General features: G+C 35.9%; 1 protein-coding gene across 3 annotated transcripts in view; it reads left to right on the top strand.

The window, feature by feature from the left end:
* The window catches only part of WASHC4 (WASH complex subunit 4), a 59578-nt gene that overhangs the window by 5689 nt on the left and 30585 nt on the right, over positions 1–23304 (top strand). For all 3 annotated transcript variants that reach the window (XM_058741545.1, XM_058741546.1, XM_058741544.1), the window contains exons 5-15: positions 222–267; positions 734–801; positions 3909–3991; positions 5548–5590; positions 6052–6155; positions 7586–7706; positions 9215–9338; positions 9438–9565; positions 10572–10732; positions 17056–17182; positions 21788–21913. In XM_058741545.1, coding sequence (XP_058597528.1) covers positions 222–267; positions 734–801; positions 3909–3991; positions 5548–5590; positions 6052–6155; positions 7586–7706; positions 9215–9338; positions 9438–9565; positions 10572–10732; positions 17056–17182; positions 21788–21913 — 1131 coding nt within the window. The remainder of the gene's footprint in view (positions 1–221; positions 268–733; positions 802–3908; positions 3992–5547; positions 5591–6051; positions 6156–7585; positions 7707–9214; positions 9339–9437; positions 9566–10571; positions 10733–17055; positions 17183–21787; positions 21914–23304) is intronic.

The following is a 23304-nucleotide window of genomic DNA, read 5'->3' as shown; positions in this document are numbered from 1 at the left end:
AAGGGTAAAGAAATTAAGAGATAACTTTGAGTATTAATGATATCTTTGGTGGTCTAAAGATAAATTGAATTTACCTGTTTTGTAAGCAGTTTTTGAATTTAAGTGAATTTGTATGTGATGTAGTCCTCTGATTATTATTAAATATGGATAACTAAGAGAGCCTAGGAATTTAAAAACAAAATAGCAACCTTTAAAATTATTTTATTTTTTTTTTTAAACAGGCTGAAACTAAATTTTATAATGGTCTCTTGTTTTATGGAGAAGGAGGTAAGTTTTAAAATTTTACATCGTAATGTCATAATGCCTTTTTGACATTGAAATGAACAAAAAGTTGACAATTCTAGGACTACCATGATTATATAATGTATTAATGTGAGAAAAGAAATATTCAGATTTTTTGTTGGTCTATTTGTTTTCATAAGCAGATGGAAAAAGCCTGAGTGATGAAGCAGCAGCAAATTCTCTAAAATCTATTTGTGATATTTTTATAACTTACAAAGCACTGTGGCTAGATAAGGATTTTCCTTGAATTCACTAAATAGTGAAACAGATGATTGTTTTAACTGAATCATTAATGATTGTCTCATTTTTCTTTTCAGTATAAACATTCTGTTTTCAATAGTATGCAGTTTAGAAGATATACTAATAAAAGTTGTATTTATTTTTCTTTTTGGGTCTTGACTAAGTTTAAACTAAAAAATTGAAATATGACTCTTTATGTTGCCCTTTAAAGCTACAGATTCCAGCATGGTGGAAGGTGATTGCCAAATTCAAATGGGAAGATTTATTTCATTTTTACAGGTAACTAGTTTTGACTTTTTGCTGTTTTTTTCTTTTTTTTCTTAAAGTTTGGGTAGATTACACTCAAAAAAGAGTTCAAATGCTAAGAACGTGTACTGTGAGAGTAAGACACTTAGTTGGTATTGAATTATAGTTAAGAGGTCATAATTCCTGAAAGATTTTCATAGCATTTTATGGAAATCAGGTATCAAAGTAAGTTTGTTTCTTTCTTTCATAATTTCATTTGTGGACAATTTGTCACCATGCCTTTTAAAATAATTTAAACTTTGGGGTCCTTGGGTGTCTCAGTCGGTTGAGCGTCTGACTTCGGCTCAGGTCATATCTCGTGGTTGGTGAGTTCGAGCCCCGCATTGGGCTCTGTGCTGACAGCTCAGAGCCTGGAGCCTGCTTCGGATTCTGTGTCTCCCTCTCTCTCTGCCCCTCCCCTGCTTGCTCTCTGTCTCTGTCTCTCTCAAAAATAATAAACATTAAAAATAAATAAAAGTTGGAGGGCTGAAAGAAAAGAAGGTGAGAAAGAATGACATCTTGCCATTTGTAGCAATGTGGATGGAAGTAGAGTGTATTATGCTAAGCAAAATAAGAAAGACAGATACATGATTTCACTCATGTGGAATTTAAGAAACACAACAGATGAACATAGAGGAAGGGAAAGAAAAATAAGATAAAAACAGGGAGGCAAACCATAAGGGACTCTTAAATACGGAGAACATACCGAGGGTTGCTGGGGGTGAGGAGTTAAGTGGGTGATGGGCATTAAGGAGGGCACTTGTTGGAATGAGCACAGGGTGTCATATGTAAGAGATGATGGGTTCTACTCCTGAAGCCAGCACTACCCTGTATGTTGAGTAACTTGAAAGTGCATTTAAAAAAGTGAAAAGAAGATAGGTCATCCAGAGAAAGCAGACACCACCTCTGCATCAAGGGAAAAAAGGGAAAGGGTTGGGGTTGCCAGAATCTGGGAGTTTGGAGCAGGAGCCCTGTGGAGTTAGTGCTCATATCTATGAAGGAACCAGCGCTGCCTGGTGGGCTGGTACCTCTGAGACAGCAACATGGGGTTGGTTCTGTAGTGCTGAAAGAAGCTGAAGGCTGGAGCAAACTGCCGTTGATGGGGTGGACTGCTCTTGTCTGGGTTTTATTGATAAAATCAGCAAGAAGTAGGGGCGCCTGGGTGGCTCAGTTGGTTAAGCATCCAGCTCTTGATTTTGGCTCAGGTCACGATCTCATCGTGGTGAGATTGAGTCTCTCGTTGGGCTCAGCATGGAGCCTACTTGGGATTCTCTCTCATGCTCTCTCTCAAATAACTTAAAAAAAGAAAAAGCAAGAAATAGAAAGAATGTCCTTTTCCTGCCCTCTAGTGTCCTTTTAGTGCCACCTGTTGACAGAACCTAATGGGAAACCTTCTGACAGGAGTCTAAGAAATGTAATTTGCAGGGTCCCCAGTGAATGTGTCAGTTTCTCTGTCTAGTTTTATCAAATTTCACATTTCTTATTTTCAGGATATTCTGTATGGTGCATACAAGTTTAAAATTGTTAATCATTCTTTGTAAGTTGAATCTTTTGTGTGGTAACCCTGATTAACTATAATTATTACATATGTAATATATGATTGCATAAGTATGTGTTATAAACTATAGCTCTGATATACTAACAAACTCTATTTTGTCTGATATTATCACTGTCCCAGCTCTGTTTTAGTTAACATTTTCTTGATTTATTTTTTTATATTCTCTCAACCTTTCAGTATCGTTATGTTTGAGTTGTGATTCTTTAAAGTCACATGTATCTGGATTTTGCTTTATTACATGATCTGAAAATCTGAAGATCTCTGTCTTTTAATTGGCTAATTCTATTTTATTTAAATAGTCTATTATTTAAATAGACTTGTTTCTTCCTTTTTTATTTTGTGCTATTTGTCTGAATTTTCTGTTCTTTGCTTTTATTGAACTTTTAGAAGTTTAATAAGAAAGGTAAAACTAGAGCTATTTAAAAAAATTTTTTTTAATGTTTATTTTTGAGAGAGAGAGAGAGATAGAGTGCAAGCGGGGGAGGGGCAGAGAGCGAGGGAGACACAGAATGTGAAGCAGGCTCCAGGCTCTGAGCTGTCAGCACAGAGACCGACGCGTGGCTCGAACTCATGAACCATGAGATCGTGACCTGAGCCAAAGTTGGACGCTTAACTGAGCCACATAGGCGCCCCTAAAACTAGAGCTATTTAAGTAAAATTGAAATGCATTATTTATTTTTGTTTTCAAACATTTAAAATTGTTTTTGGATCTCATTGACAGCTGCATAAAATTAAAATTTTAAACCTTCAACAAGTGTTTCATAAGCCCTAGCATATGTTAGGAACTGTTCTTCGTGCTGGGGATACAGCATTGCACAAAACCAACAGAAATTCCTGCCCTTGTAGAACTTAAAATTTAGCCACAGATTTAATCAGGCTTTAAATACTTTTGCATACCAGTTGTTTTTTTAGGTTTAAGCGTTGAGAGCTTCTGAAAAGAAATTTTCAGAAGGTATGGGACATGGTAGATGCAAATTAATTTTTTCATGACAAACATATGCCTGCAGTCAGTAGTATTTCCCTATTTGTGTACCAAATCTGTTTATAGATGAGGTTAAGGGTCATAAGCATTTGAAGTTATTTCAGAGTGACTTCTGGAGAGCCTTTCCCTCATTGTCCTACTTCCTAAATTGCCAGCTCTTGAGCTTCTTCGTTCAGGTGTTCATTTTTTTATTCACTTCACGGGACAGAACTTTATTGAGAAGCACTTGAGGGTTAGTCACCATGCTGGACAGTGGATACTTAAAGAAGGAATAAGACAGTCTCTGTCATTTAAGAATTACATGAGTAACTAAAGTATAATCTTTAAAATAAAAGTATGAATGAAATGCTGTGGGGACAAAGCAGTAGAAATGACTTTGGGATGCAGGAGAAGGGTTAAGGACTGCTTACTTGAAGGATGTTTGGAATTGTCTGTCTGCAGATTAACTGGAAATTTTACTGGAAAACTGTTTTGTTTTTGTTTACCATTGTTACCATAAAATAGAGAAATGGTGACATTTAAAAAGCAACTATGTAACATATACTCAACTTGTCATTTCAGGAACTATCTTGTTTTGTGACGAGGTGCTATGAAGTGGTGATGAATGTAGTCCATCAGTTGGCTGCCCTCTATATCAGTAACAAGTAATGGATTTTGTAAATATTTGTGCATTTATAATAGAGATGCAGGGAATGTTTTTCTAAAACTAGCCAGTTACCCGAAATAATTTTTCATTTGTTTACTTATTCTTTCATTCATTTATTCAGCATCTTTTGAAGATGCATGATGTTTCGAACAGTACTTGATGTGTATAATACATAGGTTAATAAGACAATTTCTACCATGGTAAATGATGTTATCTCTCTGAATAAGAATGTTGACAGAATAAACTTAAATTTGATTATATAGAAAAGGCTAATATGGAATTAGAGCTCGTGCCAAATTCTCTCCCATTATTTCTCCTTTACATTGTTTCCTGGCTTATTAGAATTACATGGGACGTTTCTACAACTGCAGAATCTGGCGGAGTGGTGCCAGGGAATCTACACCGAAAAAGATTTTGGTTTTACTCAGTTGATCTTGCAAGTTTGAGAACCACTGTTCTAAATCAAGAAGAATAATCAAATTTTCATAGAGCCCTTACTGTTCTTAGTACTACAGAGTAATATCTCACATTTGATTAATTCTTTATACTTAAAAACTTTCCCATTTGCTATTTAATTATAATCTTACAGGAACTTTGTTTAGGTATATGACAAAGTGTTCTCAATTATGAGAAGCATCTGAGACCCAGAGGAATTCTATAAGATTCCATAGCAATTGAGATGCTGTTCTTTTGATCACCAGGTCCATTCATTGTTGTTCTTAGTATACCAGAATGCATCTTAACTGTTGCTATGAACTGGAAGACTGTGTTAACTGTTTCTCATTCTCACGTTTTTCTCTGCAGTTAGGTGTTTACTTTATGTTCTGTTCTTTCACTGCAGCTGTCCTCAGGGCAGGGGGGCATGAGAGCATGAGAGCGTGACTACACATCTGCAGTATCTGATGTGTAATTCAAAGAGAACTCCCCACCACCATGCCCCTGTCCAAAAGAGATGAAATTTATTTGTATTCTGAGTTTAATTTTTAAAATATTCTATCCTGTGGAATATCTGTATGTGCTTTGATGTATAAATACTGTCTTAAATTATTTACTGTTGAGTAGGAGATGTCTAGGAAGTAAAATTTGAATTATCCTGGGGCTTTTGACTTTGGCATGTTGTTTGTATGCATTGTTTTTCAGTAGGAATGAGAACTCAGAAATAAACCTGACTAGTTTCCAAATGCCAGTTTGGGTAAGATAACGAAGATTCTGGGTTGGGAATTGAAAAATTCTAATAGTTGAGAAAGAAATGAATATCAGTTTCACTATTTCTCCACCTCCATCCCAAACTTGATCCTTCAGGTTTAAAGGCTAGGGTTATTCATGGGTCACATATGGTCATTTCCCTACCCTTTGAGTTTAGGTATAGACAAGGATAACCCTGACTCGGTATACATGTTTGTTCTCTTCTTAGAAAAGTGGAGTGTGGCCCCATAAATTATAGTGACTATAGCTGAAATAAAGCTAAATACATGTTAAAAGTCCAAGAGCTTCTGCTATGTGTTTTTCTTAAAAAAGTTTTTTTTTTTTTAATTGGATGCTATTTTATTACAGGATTGCACCCAAAATTATAGAGACAACTGGAGTTCATTTTCAGGTAAAAGTCATTTAACTTGATCTGTAAAACTGTAATTTTTACTATATTTTACTGTGGAGTTTGTGTGATGGGGGAGTACAACAATTATAGCAAGACTCTTCAGAAAAAAAATTTTTTTTTGCTTCTTTTTAATTTGTGAAGTTGATGAGGCATTATTGACCCACTAGCGGTATAATTCTTAGTTTTTCCCAGTAGTGGCCCAATGCAGATTCTCTAAGTGGTCTCTTTGGAGAGTGAAATAATTCTGCAATATCCCAGTTAAGGATGAAATAGTGGGCAAAGCGTTTCTCTAAGGTTTACTGTTCCATCTGAGGATTAATAGTTTCATCTGTACGTTAATAAACTGATTTACCCACTGCTTTAATTCAGTAATTCGCCCAGTGTGTTTAACTTTAAAAATCCATAGGAAGCTTAACTTCTAACTAGTGATTAAATGGTAATCATTAAAGGTTTTTTGACAGACTATGTATGAGCACTTGGGAGAGCTGCTAACAGTTTTGCTTACCTTGGATGAAATTATTGATAATCATGTCACATTGAAAGAGCACTGGACTATGTACAAAAGGTGAGCCAATTAAATGTTTGAAATATTCTCTTTATATAGTTAACGTGTTAGTAAAAAAGAAACAAATGTAAATGATGCAGCTCTTTTAAAAGACCTAGAGACCTATATTTAGAAGGATCTCCTGTCACATGTTTCTATGAATACAGTAACCATTTTTTTAATTAATAATTTATTTACTTTTTAATTTACATCCAGGTTAGCATATGGTGCAACAATGATTTCAGGAGTAGATTCCTTAATTCCCCTTACCCGTTTAGCCCATCCCCCCTCCCATAACCCCTCCAGTAACCCTCAGTTTGTTCTCCATATTTATGAGTCTCTTCTGTTTTGTCTCCCCTGTTTTTATATTATTTTTGTTTCCCTTCCCTTATGTTCATCTGTTTTGTCTCTTAAAGTCCTCATATGAGTGAAGTCATATGCTATTTGTCTTTCTCTAATTTTGCTTAGCATAATACCCTCTAGTTCCATCCATGTAGTTGCAAATGGCAAGATTTCATTCTTTTTGGTTGCTGAGTAATACTCCATTGTGTGTGTGTGGGTGTGTGTATACATATATATATACACGCACGTATATATACGTGTATATGTACGTGTATACATATATATATACGTATATACGTACATATATATATATGTATATATATATATACACCTGCTCTATCCACATCTTTATCCACATCTTTATCCATTCATCTGTCGAAGGACATTTGGGCTCTTTCCAGACTTTGGCTATTGTGGATAGTGCTGCTATAAACATTGGGGTGCATGTGCCCCTTCGAAACTGCATACCTGTATCCTTTGGATAGATATCTAGTAGTGCAATTGCTGGTCGTAGGGTAGTTCTATTTTTAATTTTTTTGAGAAACCTCCATTCCAGAGTGGTTGCACCAGCTTGCATTTCCACCAACAATGCAAAAGAGATCCTCTTTCTCCACATCCTCGCTGACATCTGTTGTTGCTTGAGTTGTTAATGTTAGCCATTCTGACATACAGTAACCATTTTTAAATTTCAGATGGGCTTGTTTGAGAGTATGGTATACTTATATAAAGCATCCTAATACTTAAAGTATATTAGAATGTTAATTTGAGTACCTTAGAACTCAGAGTTATTTTTTTCTTGGGTTCTGTTCAAGTGACAGTTGTTTTCCTGAACTTGGTTTTATTTCATTGTATATTCTTAAGACTTCTTTAAGTCCAGGGATTTTATTTAGTTCATCTGGTATCTAGAGAGTACCAGACACCTGAATTTAGGATGATATAAAAAAGCCATGATTAGAAAATTAAATATCTTAGCATTGTTTTTGTTCAGGTTTTCAAATGTGTAGAGCCAAACAAGCAATCAAACAAATGTAAAATTTTGATTTCTCGGAAATTTTTCAATTGAAGAATTATTAGTAAAATTGAAGGTCTTTCTCCTAATCTTCCACAAGGTTACTGAAATCTGTCCATCACAATCCTTCAAAATTTGGAATTCAGGAAGAAAAGCTAAAGCCGTTTGAAAAGTTTTTGCTAAAGCTAGAAGGGCAGTTACTTGATGGAATGATATTTCAGGTATGACAGCTCTATCAGGCTATACTAAATGGGCTTGTATTAGTTGATCCAGCTCAGAACTCTGTATGACACTTTGATAGCATACCACTGAAATATGTTTTCTTTAGAAGTGTTTGGCTTAAAACATTGTCAGTGTACTAAATGTAATTATTTCAGTACCTAGTAGCAAACAAAATTAATGGTACTAGTTGTATTTGGGGTGAGGGTTTTGTTTTTTTTTTTTTAAATTATGTAGAAGGATAAAACTATTCAAGGATTAAGATCTAAGCAGTTACTTTAGTGTTTGTTGTTAAACTCTAGATTTGGGTGTGTTTAGGGACGCCTGGATGGCTCAGTAGGTTAGGCGTCCGACTTCGGCACAGGTCATGATCCTGCCTTCGTGGGTTCAAGCCCTGTGTTGGGCTTTGAGCTGACAGCTCGGAGCCTGGAGCCTGCTTTAGATGCTGTGTCTCCCTTTCTTTGTGCCCCTCCCTTGCTTGTACTCTCTCTCCCATAAATGAATGAACGAATGTTTAATTCTTCCTAGGCTCAGGGAATATAATTTGGGTCTGTGTAGTCCAGGTAGCTTCCTACTATTTAGTAGCTATTTTAAGTTTAAATTAATTAAAATGAAATAAAATTTCACTTTCTCCACCACTTTCATGTGCTTAACAGCTGCATATATATAATCTAATCATTGCGGCAGACACTTCAAACTTACATGTTGTATATCAATAATATCTTAATAAAGCTGAGGGAAAAATAGCCACAATTAGTCTGTGACTAGCTATCCTGTCAGCATAGAAATGTAGAACATTTCTATGATCACAGAAAGTTCTATTGGATAGTATTGCTTTGGGTAGTATTTATTAGAAATTGCAATATATTTATATTTAAAATCTACTTCAAGGTTATTTTTAACATATTTTTACATAATGACAATAAAAAATTGATATATAGTTGACACATAATGTTAGTTTCAGGCATACAACATAATGATTTGACATCTATACATTATGCTATTCTGAGGATCACACATTTTACAGATTGATCCCAACTATTGTTTATACTAATTAACAGCTGATATATTCGATTCAGAAGATGATTTTTTGTCATTGAGTCTTTTTCCAGGAGACATTCTGATACATGCTATAATAAAGTGCTACGAAAGTAATCATCAGAAAAAATACACTATTCTCTTAAAAGTGCATGGTAAAATAATAAAACGTTTTCCGTGCTTAATCAGATACATCTTCCATACGTCACTGAGCATCACTGTGTATACCTCTTCATGTAGAATTTTGGATTTGTGGTTCAGTTGTATTTCACTAACTAGGTACTTAAGTACATAAGTACATATTTTTCACTCAAAAGGATTTAGTTATTAGATGACATTAAGGTAAAAACTTGAGCCTCAGTGTTACTGAGATTAAAATGATGAATGTAGAAGTTTGTCACACGGTGTATATTTAAGTCTGTTTAATAACTTATTGAAAGTTTAAATTTCCCTTTAAATGTTTCCTATTTAGGCCTGTATAGAACAGCAGTTTGATTCTCTCAATGGAGGAGTATCTGTGTCAAAAAATAGCACTTTTGCTGAAGAATTTGCACATAGTATTCGCTCAATTTTTGCAAATGTAGAAGCCAAACTTGGTAATGTAAAATGCATTTTTTCAATTTGTGTTGATAAAGTTTGCATTTCCTTGAAGGTAGAATTAAGTATATTTTTCTCACATGTTGTTGTTTTATAAGGAGAACCTTCTGAAATTGACCAGAGAGACAAGTACGTTGGAATTTGTGGACTCTTTGTACTGCATTTTCAAATTTTTCGGACTATTGATAAAAAGTTTTATAAATCTTTATTGGACATTTGTAAGAAGGTAAGAACTTGGAACTTTTTTTTTCAACTTGAGTAGGTGAAAAAGATTTTGGATAAAATTGGATATTCTAAAATGTATTTTATTCCTGATTATAAAAATAGTAATTTTTACAGTACTTTGTAATAATTATAAAAATAATACTATAAGAATTTTTAAAAACCAAGCATTCCCAGGGCACCTGGGTGGGTTGAGCGTCCAACTCTTGATTTTGGCTCAGGCCATCATCTCATGGTTTGTGAGTTTGAGCCCTGCATTGGGCTCCACTTTGGGCTCTGTGCCCACAGCGTGGAGCCTGCTTGAGATTCTCTCTCCTCTCTGCCCATCCCTCATGCTCCCTCTCTCTCTGAAAATAAGCATTTTTTAAAACCCAAAAACCAAGCATTCCAGAAATAAGTAACATAGTAAATGGAAGTACTGCATAATTCCACATCATATAAATACCTATTTGTGGAAGTTCTTCCAGATTTTTTCCTATAAATTAACTTCCTATTACTGTCACTGCTGTTTTCTTTTTCTTTGGTTCTTCTCCTCTTCTTGCCATTCCTTCTCATTATTGAAGTGGAAAAAAAATTAAAATTTTTTTTTTTTTTTTTTTACATCTTTGCTATTTCCATGATGTGACACACCTGATTTCAAAATTGAAAACTTTGTGTGTAAAATCAAGTGATATGTGACCATGAGAATCCAGCCATCTTGGGTCTTTTATTTTTTCACTAATATAGAATAAAAGTAAAAGTGGTGAAGATTGAAGTTTCTGTTTGCTTTTTGCATATTTTTATCTGAATATCCATGAGAGTGTGTAAGTGTTTAATATTTAGGCAGAATAAAACTTTCTCATGTCCCATATCAGATATTAGAATGCCTTAATTGTGCCACAGTAAGATAATTTGTGTCATAATGTATAAATGATTGTAAGTTGTCTTCCCGTTGTGTATTGTAGGACTATTAAACAGCTTACTGTTAGCCTGAATTTATTGATTTCCCTCTCTTACATTTACTATTTCAGGTACCAGCCATCACTCTAACTGCTAATATTATTTGGTTTCCTGATAATTTTTTGATCCAGAAAATACCAGCAGCTGCCAAACTTCTAGACAGAAAAAGTCTTCAAGCCATTAAAATACACAGAGATACTTTCCTACAGCAGAAAGCTCAGTCACTTACCAAGTGAGTTTATAAGTACCCGTAACGAAAGTGTTTAGATACTTTATATTCTTGGATCTTACACTGACTCTAAATATATGGAAAATATTTGGTTATAAGATCAAATGTACTTATTACCAGAGAAGAGGTTAGACAATCTCTAGGAGGCTTAATTTTTAGGAGTTTTTTTGGTTTTGTTTTAAATGTTTTAGGTTTAAACTTAAAGATGCAGGAAAATTGTACTTTATGGAGATGTGTGTGTGTATATAGGCACACATACATATGTATACATGTATTTGCAGACATATACACATACTTTTTATCAGACGCATTAAATATTTTGTGTAGAGTGAAGTTCCCGCAGTAGATGTCATTTGGTGACATTAAAAACATTGGGTGTCCATGACTCAGTGATAATTTTTGGAGGCGTTGACTTTAATTTGATGCACTCCTTTTTTTAATTTGTATTTTTATGAAAGTAACATATGTACATACTTAAGTCCAAAAGTACTAAAAGTTGAAAGGGAAAAACAACTGTCCTCTGTTCCTGAGTTCCCCCTGTACCTGAGTCCTGTTCCCTAACAGAATACTTTTTTTTTTTTTCAATATATGAAATTTATTGTCAAATTGGTTTCCACACAACACCCAGTGCTCATCCCAAAAGGTGCCCTCCTCAATACCCCTCCCCCACCCTCCCCTCCCTCCCCTCCCCCATCAACCCTCAGTTTGTTCTCAGTTTTTAACAATCTCTTATGCTTTGGCTCACTCCCACTCTAACCTCTCTTTTTTTTTTTTTTTTTTTCCCTTCCCCTTCCCCATGGGTTTCTGTTAAGTTTCTCAGGATCCACATAAGAGTGAAACCATATGGTATCTGTCTTTCTCTGTATGGCTTATTTCACTTAGCATCACACTCTCCGGTTCCATCCACATTGCTACAAAAGGCCATATTTCATTCTTTCTCATTGCCACGTAGTATTCCATTGTGTATATAAACCACAATTTCTTTATCCATTCATCAGTTGATGGACATTTAGGCTCTTTCCATAATTTGGCTATTGTTGAGAGTGCTGCTGTAAACATTGGGGTACAAGTGCCCCTATGCATCAGTACTCCTGTATCCCTTGGGTAAATTCCTAGCAGTGCTACTGCTGGGTCACAGGGTAGGTCTATTTTTAATTTTCTGAGGAACCTCCACACTGCTTTCCAGAGCGGCTGCACCAGTTTGCATTCCCACCAACAGTGCAAGAGGGTTCCCGTTTCTCCACATCCTCTCCAGCATCTATAGTCTCCTGATTTGTTCATTTTGGCCACTCTGACTGGCGTGAGGTGATATCTGAGTGTGGTTTTGATTTGTATTTCCCTGATGAGGAGCGACGTTGAACATCTTTTCATGTGCCTCTTAACAGAATACTTTTAACTTTAGTTTCTTCTGATATTTACATCCTTATGTTGTTACATAATGTAACAACAATCAGATGTTCTTCTGATATTTACATCCTATTTTGTTGAAGTCTTACTATGCAAATTTTCAAATATACACAAAAGAGAGAAAATAGATGAGTTCCCGTGTTCTCATCACCTAGCCTCAACACTTAATTTACTGCACATTGTTTCTTGAGTGCATTGGTAAAATCACACACTGACCTGGATGAAGATTTTAGTGAAGTGATGCAGGACTGTGCCACTGGCTCTGTGCTGGACACAGTTTTTATTTGTGATATGATTAGAAGATAATAGGGATATTTATTCATTTTCTTTCGATCTTGACTGTCAAGGGGAAATTGGACCACTACTGCAGAATGGGGGAAGAAGGAGTACATCAGGAATATAGGAGTTCCCTAAAGCATCTCTTAGTACTCTCAAGTCTGGTGGTTCAAGTCCATGGAAAATGACAGTTACTCAATTCAGGCAGGACTACACATAACGTAAATTTCAGAGCTTCTTCCTCCTATCTTCTAAAACAGAACTGAGGAGGGAAAAAGACATAGTTTGGAGTTAAAGCTGTGAATTCAATAAGATGGAGACACAGGGATTAGGTTAATAGTATTAATTAAGGTGTGTGGATATCTTAATTATCAGAAGCTTTATATATATCTATATATCTATATCTATATCTATATATATATTTTTTTAATTTACATCCAAATTAGCATATAGTGCAACAATGATTTCAGGAATAGATTCCTTAGTGCCCCTTACCCATTTAGCCCATTCCCCCCCTCCCACAACCCCTCCAGTAACCCTCAGTTTGTTCTCCATATTTATGAGTCTCTTCTGTTTTGTCCCCCTCCCTGTTTTTATATTATTTTTGTTTCCCTTCCCTTGTGTTCATCTGTTTTGTCTCTTAAAGTCCTCATATGAGTGAAGTCATATATTTGTCTTTGACTGATTTCACTTCACGTAATACCCTCCAGTTCCAATCATGTAGTTGCAAATGGCAAGATTTCATTCTTTTTGATTGCCGAGTAATACTCCATTGTATATATAGACCACATCTTCTTTATCCATTCATCCATCGATGGACATTTGGGCTCTTTCCATACTTTGGCTATTGTTGATAGTGCTGCTATAAACATGGGGGTGCATGTGTCCCTTTGAAACAGCACCCCTGCATCCCTTGGATAAATACCCAGTAGTACAGTTGCTGGGTCGTAGGGTAGTTCTCTGTTTAGTTTTTTGAGGAGCCTCCATTCTGTTTTCCAGAGTGGCTGCTCCAGCTTGCATTCCCATCTTAATATTCTTGAATAGTGTGATGCAGTTGCTAAAAATGCCAATACATACTTGGATTATGTTAATAACTATATCCAGATTATGGGAAATGGTACTTATAATATCTAGGCCATGTGAATTGGTAGTTTCATTGAATTTTTATTGGTCAGATCGTAGTTGGTGTCCAGTGGTGTCACATTTTTAAGAGGGACATAAAATGCAGCAACCCTAAATGCAGCTGATCAGGATATGTCAGAAGACCTGACAACCATGCCTTTTGAAGAATCTCTACATAGTTTGACCTTTAAAAGAGAAATCTGAGAAATGATGTGGTGAGCTCCTTAAATATTTGAGGGGCATTCAGGTTGAAGAGGGAACAGATTTGATCTCTGTGGTTCCAGAGATCCAAAATCGCCAACATGATTGAGCTCTTAGTAGCAGGCATTATGCTAAAGGCTTTAGACACTTTGTCTTATGCAAACCCTGTAATAGTCTTCTCATGTGGGAAATAATAAAGGTAACAACCAATATTAACCCAGTGCTTTCTGTAAGCCAATAACTAAACTGTTCCAGGAACTTCACATTTATCATCTCCTTTAATCATGAGAGAATCCTATGAGGTAGATACTGTAATTATGGCCATTTTGTAGGTGAGAAAATTGAAATACAGAGAGATTAAACTTGCCCAAATTTAAACAGCTAGTAGGTGGCAGAGCTGGGCAGTCCCAACTCTAGAGCATAAGCTGTTAACTGCTACTCGACAGTACTATTTTTATCCCATTTTTAGATAAGGAGAATGAGGCTTAGAGAAATGAACTTTGCCAGGTCAGAGACCTAGGTGTGCTAGTGTGCAAGCCCATACCAGTCCTGCTGAAGAGCCTCTGCTACCAAGTCCTGGAGGCTGTCCTGAGAGGTAATGCACTCTTTTACTAGAGCTGTGTAGGTAAAGTATAGATGACCTCAGTCCAAGATGCTGTAGGAAGTGAGGCTTATCAGGTAGAAGATTGAATAAGTTGACTTTCAAAGACCCCCTCCCCCCCATGATAACATTTTATGTTTCTAAATTCTTTGATTCCAAAGATACACAGTTACCATAGAGCTCCAGGGAGCTGAAGGGGATAGTGTCTTTTTCATTCTCCTTGCAGTTATCCCAAACAAACCTAAAATTCACTAAAATGAAACCCAGGAGAGGGGAGACAGTGTGACTAGCATGAGTTTTATCCAGTGTTTTAGGAAAAATTGAGGGAGTGAACAAGAGCTGTCCCAGTTAGGTTCCAGAGTTATTAGATAATGAGGAAACAGTGGGGGACGGTTTCCCTGCCCCCCGCCCAATATGCACTAGACTTCAGCTGGCCAAGTGTCCCAGCCACATTCCTGCCTGGGGTCCAAGGTTTGTAGGTTGCTGCATTTTGCTTTTCATTCAAAACCATTTTGACACTGGAAATACTGACTTCAGAGGATAGAGCTCTGAACCTTCATTTCAAACCTCTGTTGACATAGAAGTGTTACCGCCATTTGGTGATTTATATTGGGACAGATTTTTTTTTTTCCTTAGTGTTTTTCCTGTTTGTACTTTGAAGTGAAGCTGACCATCTGACAGGACCCTTGGCTATTTTTGGACTCCATTTGTCAAAAACTTGTTTTTTAAAACTTGAAACAGCTTCATTTTCATTTTCATAAGAGAGGAATATCATCTAGTGTTTGAATGTAGGAGTGATGGGTGGAGTAATGGATAATCTCTGCTTTATCCTGCATAGTCTGATCTAAAACTGAGTGAGTGCCCTTGACTGTGTTATTAGCCTTCTTCATAAGGTTACTGGTTTGATTACTGTCAAGGAGGGCTCTATAATCTAGGCCTCTTCCTTCTGTCTTGGCTTATGACCTTTCTGTTCCCTCCTATACTTGTATCCCTGCTGAATACTGATCACAGCTTCCTCAAAAGGAGGCATTGCCCTAGGACCCTGCTCATTCTCCGTGTTTCACATTTTTAAGTCAAATAATCCACAAGTCAAATAATGTTAGCACCATTTGAGGCAAAGCCAAAAAGTACAGCTGTTGGTGTCATTTGTTTAATGGAATCCTGGCTCAGCAAGAAATTTTTCTTAGATTTGATGCTAGGGTTTTACCTCTTTAAAAGACAGTTATGAAAAATTTTGGTGTAATCCCTCTTCAGGCTGAGTTCTTGACATTGTCAGACTCTTTGGCAGTATGGCTGACCAGTGACCTCACTGTGGGGTTCAGATTTCGGTCAGGTGAGTCTCTGCAGTCCCTTGCCCGGAGTGCTATCCTCTAGTTCATTCTGACTGGCAGTAATGGGATGTTTCTCTGACTGGAGGAAGTCTCTAAAGAGTTGGTAACATCAGATCCCACAAAGAGGAATTGTTTGTTTTTCCACACTAAACCTTTAAAATAAAAAAGAAGTGTATATTAAATAGCTTCTGGGCTAAAAGTTTCCATTTTGAGCCATTTGAGATACATTGATAGAGTGATTCAGTGTTTGTAATTGGCTTGCAGCGGAGAATTAAATCAGTAGATTTAGTCTTTCCTGGATAGGAAAGCTTCCTAGATTTGGGCTTTTATCTTGGGTTGGCTTCTTACCAGTTATGATCTTGGGCACGTTACTTAACTTCTCTGTGTATCAGTTTCCTCTTCTAGATCATAAGGTTATGTGAGGATTAAATGAGTTACTTTGCGTACAGTGATTAGAACAGTGGCTGGCACATAGGAAGCGTTCAATCAGTGTAGCTTTTATTTCCAGATTCTGACCACTTCCAGCCTTCCCTTCTGGTTCAAGTTGTCATCCCCTTCTGCATTATCATGGTAGCTGCCTGAGTCGTTTTTCTGTTACCCCACTTGTCCCCTTTACAGTTTATTTTCAGCATCTCAGCCAAGGTGATTTTGGTCCCCTGCAAAGTTAGATAAAGTCACTCTGCTCAAATGCTTTGGTGGCTTTCCATTGAAGCCCTCTCTACAAGGTCATACACAAATCCTGTTCTACTCCCCACCCTTCCTGCCCCCCAACCCCCACCTTTGTACTTCTCTGATTTCCTTTTATGTTCTCATCCCTGTTCTCTGAGCTCCAGCCATACTGACTTCTTTTTATTACTTGAACATGCCAGACGTTTGCGTTTGTTATTTACTTTCCTAGAATTCTCTTCTCATATATTTACATAGATTACTCATTCATCTTCTTCAAATCTTGGCTCAAAATCATAATTTCAGTGAGCCTGCCTTGATCACTGTAATTAAAATTGTACCTGCCCTCCAAGTCTCTGTCTCTTTTTTTCTCTCGCTGCATCTTTTCCATAGCACATATCTAACATCTTACAGATCTTAATTATTGATTTCTTTGTTACACAACTCTCCTTTCTTCAAAGAATGTAAACTTTATTGTGGTAGGGATTTTTATCTATTTTGTTTACTGCTAACTTTTATTTTTAGTACTGAGAAACAGTGTCTGGCCTATATAGGCATGAACATTTGTTGAATGAGTAAATTATATATGTATGTAGGATGTCTGTAATTTGAAAACCAGAAAGGTGGCTCCTGCAAGGAAATATTTTATCCCAACCAGTTCAAAGAAATGGAAGTAAATTTTATTTCCTGTGCTGAGTAACCCCAATATTTTCCTTTTTTAGAGATGTACAGTCTTACTACGTCTTTGTGAGCTCATGGATGATGAAAATGGAATCTATTTTATCTAAAGAGCAGAGAATGGATAAATTTGCTGAAGACCTCACCAATAGATGTAATGTTTTTATACAGGTAGTTGCATCTTCTTACTTAGAATATTTTGGGGGTCATTTCTTTTTTAATTCAATGTATAGAACTTACACTTTGAAAAAACTGGAAGGGGTACGATATGTTTTTGTTTTTAAAAACTGAAATTGATTTGATTATGTTTAGATCTGTGTGACTAATTTAGATTTTCTAATACATGCATTTAAATCTCTGTATTCTCTTCAGAGCATGACTTTTTTTGCTGTATCCCATAAGTTTTGATATGTTGCATTTCCATTATTTAGTTCGAAATATATAAGAAATTTTATTGTGATTTCTTTTTTGATCTGTGGGTTATTTTGAAGATATGTTTTAGTTTGTAAAGATAAGAGGATTTCCTAGTTATCTTTTATTATTGATTTCTAGAAGTACTAAAATAATTTTGCTATTTTTAAATTTGTTGAGATTTGCATTATGGCCCAGCCTATGGTCAACTTTGGTAAACATTTCATGTACACTTGAAAAGAATATGTAACTTGCATTTATTGGTTGTAGTGTTCTGTATATGTCAAGTAGGTTATGTTTGTTAATGATTTTGTTTACATATTGTGTCAGTTACTGACAGAATTGGGTTAGAATCTCCCACTAGCATGGTGGATTTGTCTGTTTACCCTTTGTTTTTGTTTTATATGTTTTAAAACCAAGTGAGTGCATAACATTTAAGAATTATTATTTATTCCTGATGAATTGAACCTGTTGTTATGAAATATCCCTTTTATTTCTAGTAATGCTCTGTCTTAAGTCTTGTGTGTATAATAGTAATATAGCTATACCAGTTCTCTTTTAGTTAAGGTCTACATAGTATGTCTTTTTTCATCATTTGACTTGCAGCTTGTTTGACTCCTTATATTTAATGTGTGTCTCCTGTGCGTAAGCAGTGTGTAAGCAGCATAAATTTTTCCCCAGTCTAGTTGTCTTTTTTTATTATTTTCTCTATGTCATTGCTGATGTATTTGGATTTAAAACTAGCACCTGACTAGTTGCTTTCTATTTATCTCACTTGTTCTGTGTCCCTTTTACTTTCCTTTCTTGCTCTCTTTTGAATTAATTCATCATTTTATTTCTCCCTTTATTATGTTGTTAATTCTGTATCCTTTTACTGGGTTTTTTTAGTGGTTACTCTAGAGATTTTAAGTGCATCATTTAACCTTCAACTCCAAAATAAATGAGTAGTTTTATCTCTTTCTAGACAGTGTGAGGATCTTAAACCACCGTAATTCTCTTTATCTACCGTCTCACTTCTGATGTTGTTGTTTATTTTGATTCATTTTATATATTAAACTTCTCGAGGCATTATTATTGCTGCTGTTGTCTTTATAGTCCTGGTCCATTTAGATTTATCCATATATTTACCTGTTCTGTTGCTTTCCGTTCTTCTGAGTCTCTTCATTCTTCTTATATATATATGTATATATATGCATACACATATATATACACATACATATATATACACATACACATATATATACATATACATATATATGTGTATATATATGTGTATGTGTATATATATACATATGTATGTGTGTGTGTGTGTATATATATATATATGTATTTATATATGTATATATTTTATCGTTTATTTATTTTTGAGAGTGAGACAGAGAAGTAGAGCATGAGCTGGGACGGGGCAGAGAGGAGGGAGACATAGAATCCTAAGCAGGCTCCAGGCTCTAAGCTGTCAGCACAGAGCCCAACACAGGGCTTGAACTCACGGATTGTGAGATCATGACCTGAGCCAAAGTCGGACACTTAACCGACTGAGCCACCCAGGTGCCCCTCTTCATTCTTCTGTTTGTGGAATTCATTTACAATGTCCTTCTGTTGATGAATTATCACTATTTTTTTTGTCTGAATATGTCTTTATTTCAACTTCATTTTTGTTTTTTAACATTTATTTATTTTTGGGAGAGAGAGTGGGTGCAGGGGAGAGGCAAAGAGAGGGAGACAGGATCTGAAGCAGGCTCTGCACTGTGAGCACAGAGAGCGATGTGGTGCTTGAACTCACAAACTGAAATCATGATCTGAGCCGAAATCCAGAGTTGGCTGCTTAACCCACTGAGCCACCCAGGCACCCCTCAACTTTGTTTTCAAAAGCATTTTTGCTATGTAGAGAATTCTGGGTTAGCAGGATCCCTCACCTCCCTCCCCAACTTATTGTCTTCTGGCTTTTATTTTTGTTGAGAAGTTAGCTGTCAGTTTTCTTGGTTTCTGAATGTGAGTCTTTAATTGCTTGTAAGATCTACTTTTTGGTTTTTAGCAATATTGCTTTAATGTACCTAGGTGTAGTTTTCTTTGTGTCAGTGCTGCTTGGGATTTGTAGAGCTTCTGGAATTTGTGGAAAATTCTCAGCCACTAACTCTTCAAGTACTATTTCTGTTTTATTCTCTCTCTCTCTCTCTTGTTAAGCCTATCTACTGAACTCTTAATTTTACTTATTTTACTTTTTAGCTTTTTTTATAGTTTCCATTTCTTTTTCTGAAAAAATTTTGTTTCTTTTCCTTCAACGTAGCAGAATTATTTTTAAGCCTATGTCTAGTAATTTCATTATCTGGATGTTTCTGTTATCTATGTTTCTCTTGTTTTTGGATATGTCTTATTATCTCTTTGCCTGGTTATTTTTAATAATGCGCACATTGTATATGAAAAACTGTGGCTATAATTTGAAGATCTGGATATTGTTTTTCTTTTTCCAGAGAGGACTTAATAATTTTTACTTTTGATAAACAGCTAGTCTGGGACAACTAACAACCCAGATCGCCTCAACCTAGTCATGGATTGAGATGATTTGAAATGGGACCTAAATCCTATGATGGCTAGTTTTTTGAGTTCATCCTTACTTTTTAGGGGGTAGTTTTTCAGGATCCCAATCCAGAACCTAGGTTTATAGGACCTCCTTTCCTCTTTGATGGGCCACGAACTCCTGTTTTTATTCCCCTCTCCTTTCTGGGAGATGCTGAAAGGTAACATTTGGCTTCTGTCTCTATTCTCTTTTAGAACTGGCAGATGCTTCTTAAGGAATTAGCCTCAAATGCCAGGCTCACTTCTCTGGGTTTCTTTCTTCTCCCAGATTTTGGCTTTATATTTCCTTATCTTCTTAATAGCTCTTTGATGCCTCCTGAGAGATTAAAAAAATGTTTTGCCCAGATTTGCTTGTTCTTTGTACAGAGGTTAGTCCAGATTATTTATTCTTCCATTAACAAAAACAGACCCTAAACCTCTCCTCTCCCCATTTAGATTTTTAAAATACGTCCTTTATATATATGTTTCACAAGTTAATGACCATCTGGGGACCCATGAATTCTTTCACCCCTGTTCCCCCTCAAAAAAGAAACTCCCCTTTTTATGCCTGGCTTAGAGTTATACTTTTGCTGTTCTTTGTTTCTGCTTTTAAACTTTTCGTGGTGCTGCACTAGGGCAGAATCTGGTGTGATAGTTCTGTAGCTGACAGGTTAAGACTTCTAGCTCTTTCCTGTGTGTATTCCCCAAGCTTTGTCACCTTTCTTAGGATGCTGCCTTCTCTCTCATTTCTTATTCTATTAACTTTGCACATCTCTTTATCACAGAGATATAATTGGTTCAGAGAAAATCCCCTCTCCCATCCACACTAAGTATCACTTCTTTACTGAGCCACTGTTACACTGATAGGAGAGTACTTTATCTCTCACATATGATAGAGGACTAGAAAAAAAGTTGAGAATCACTAGCATATGGCTTCTGCCCCAGTTCCTTGAATAGATCCATAATAGTATAATTTAGGTTCATCCTAAAACTGTACATGTATCTTTTTTTGTCCTTTTGTAAACCCAAAGAATCTTTATTATGATGTTTCTATGTGGTTTTTTTGGATCTACATGAAAATATATAAGGTAATATCCTTTTCCTTTTCCTATTTTCTTATTCCATCCCATTTCCCTGGGTTTACTAGCACTAAAAATCTTTTTTAAACCTCACAAGACCTTTGTTCTTCCTTCGTGAATAGAAGAGTAGGAGAGAATATGTTCTTATTGGGCTGGAAGGAGAGAAGGTCTGATTAGGACCAACATAGGCAGGGGACATGGTAGCAGATGAACAGTGGGGATTGGTCCGGGTGAAAAGGAAAGGGGGAATTGGCTTGGAACTGAGAAATACCTTTCAGTATCTGTATTGGCCAGACAGCAGCTCTCATACTCCTTATTTTTCAGTTCCTGGTTCCTTAGGGTCCTTAGCATTTGTCTGTAGCAGATAGGAGTCTTTAAACTCTTGTCTGGCAGGTAAGATAAGGATGAATAGATAACTTCTGGACATTCAGATCATTTCTCTGAAGGGTTTGTTTGTTTTTTTAATGGGAAGATTCTTTAACTGTGATTTTATACTTTAATTTCAGCAGTACTAAACTTATGGTATGTAATAGGTTAAATACACCTTTAGGGGTTGCTTTGAAGCTTCACCATTGTGTAACATTGCGTGAGGAAGAATATTTCAAAATCTTAAGAGCAGACTTTAAAATAGTTATTGGCAAGTTGGGGAATAATTGTTGCATAGAGAATGAAATTTTGAAGAAATGAAACTTTTCCTTGTGATTATAATCATTGTTTTATTTTTTTATAGGGCTTCTTATATGCATACAGTATTAGTACCATTATTAAAACCACAATGAATCTCTATATGTCAATGCAAAAGCCAATGACCAAAACCTCAGTTAAGGCATTATGCAGGCTTGTTGAACTTCTCAAGGTAGGTTTAAGATTATTTTACCTTGCCATTATAATTGAGAATTAACCTGTGCTTAAATTATGGTGATCTTGTAATATTTGACTTCTTGATTATCAGAATAAATAATTGTGGGAAAGTGTACTTATCTCTCACGTGGCTAAGGAAACTAGCCATTGAAAGTAATTTCTGAATAACTTTATGAATGGCCAATATATTTAAACTTTATTAAAATTAGCATGTATTGAGAGAAGAAGGGAATGAGAAGGTTAACTTAAGTATTAGTAAAGTTTTGCTCATGGAAGTTTTAAGCATGTTGCTTGAATTATAAAAGAATATGACGTGGTACAAAAATTGGTGCATAGATCAGTGGAACAAATAGGGACCCCAGAAATAAACCCACAAATATATGGTTAGTTTTGACGAAGGAGGCAAGAATATATAGTGGGGAACATACTCTAATAAATGGTGCCGGGAAAACTGGACAGCTACGTATAAAGAATGAAACTGGACCACTTTCTAATGCTATACACAAAAACAAAATCAAAATGGGTTAAAGACCTAAGTGTGAGACCTGAAACCATAAAAATTCTGAAGAGAGCACAGACAAGTAATTTCTCTGACATCAGCCATAACAATATTTCGTAGATATGTCCTCTAAGGCAAGGGAAACAAAAGCAAAAATGAACTATTGGGACTACATCATACATCAAAATAAAAAGCTTTTGCACAACAAAGGAAATCATCAACAAAACAAAAAGACAACTGATTGAGTGGGTGAAGATATTTGCTAATCATATATCCAATAAGGGGTTAATAGCCACAATATATATAAAGAACTTATACAACTCAACACCAAAAACATAATCCAATTAAAACATGGGCAGAGAACCTGAATAGACATTTCTCCAAAGAAGACATACAGATGGCCAGTAGGCACTTGAAAAGATCCTCCGCATCACTCATCGTCAGGAAACTGCAAATCAAAACCGCGATGAGATACCCACCAGTTAGAATGGCTGATATCAAAATGACTAGACGTAACAAGTGTCGGCGAGGATGTGAAGAGAAAGGAACCCTCATGCATTGTTGGTGGGAATGTAAATTGGTACAGCCACTGTGGAAGACAGTATGGAGGTTCCTCAAAAAGTTAAAAATAGAAACACCATATGATCCAGTAATTTCAGTACTGTGTATTTGCCCAAAGAAAGTGAAAAAACTAATTTGAAAAGAACATGCCTCCTGTGTTTATTGCAGCATTATTTATAATAGCCAATGTGTGGAAACAACCTAAATGGCCATCAGTAGACAAATGGTTAAAGAGGATGTGGTGTACGTGTAATGGAATATTATACAGCCATAAAAAGGATGAGATTGTGCCATTTGAGCCAGTATGAATGGACCTAGAGGGTATT

The sequence above is a fragment of the Neofelis nebulosa genome, chromosome 8 (genome assembly GCF_028018385.1).
Source record: "Neofelis nebulosa isolate mNeoNeb1 chromosome 8, mNeoNeb1.pri, whole genome shotgun sequence".
Lineage (NCBI taxonomy): Eukaryota > Metazoa > Chordata > Mammalia > Carnivora > Felidae > Neofelis > Neofelis nebulosa.
This window is presented reverse-complemented; position numbering and strand designations above follow the sequence as displayed.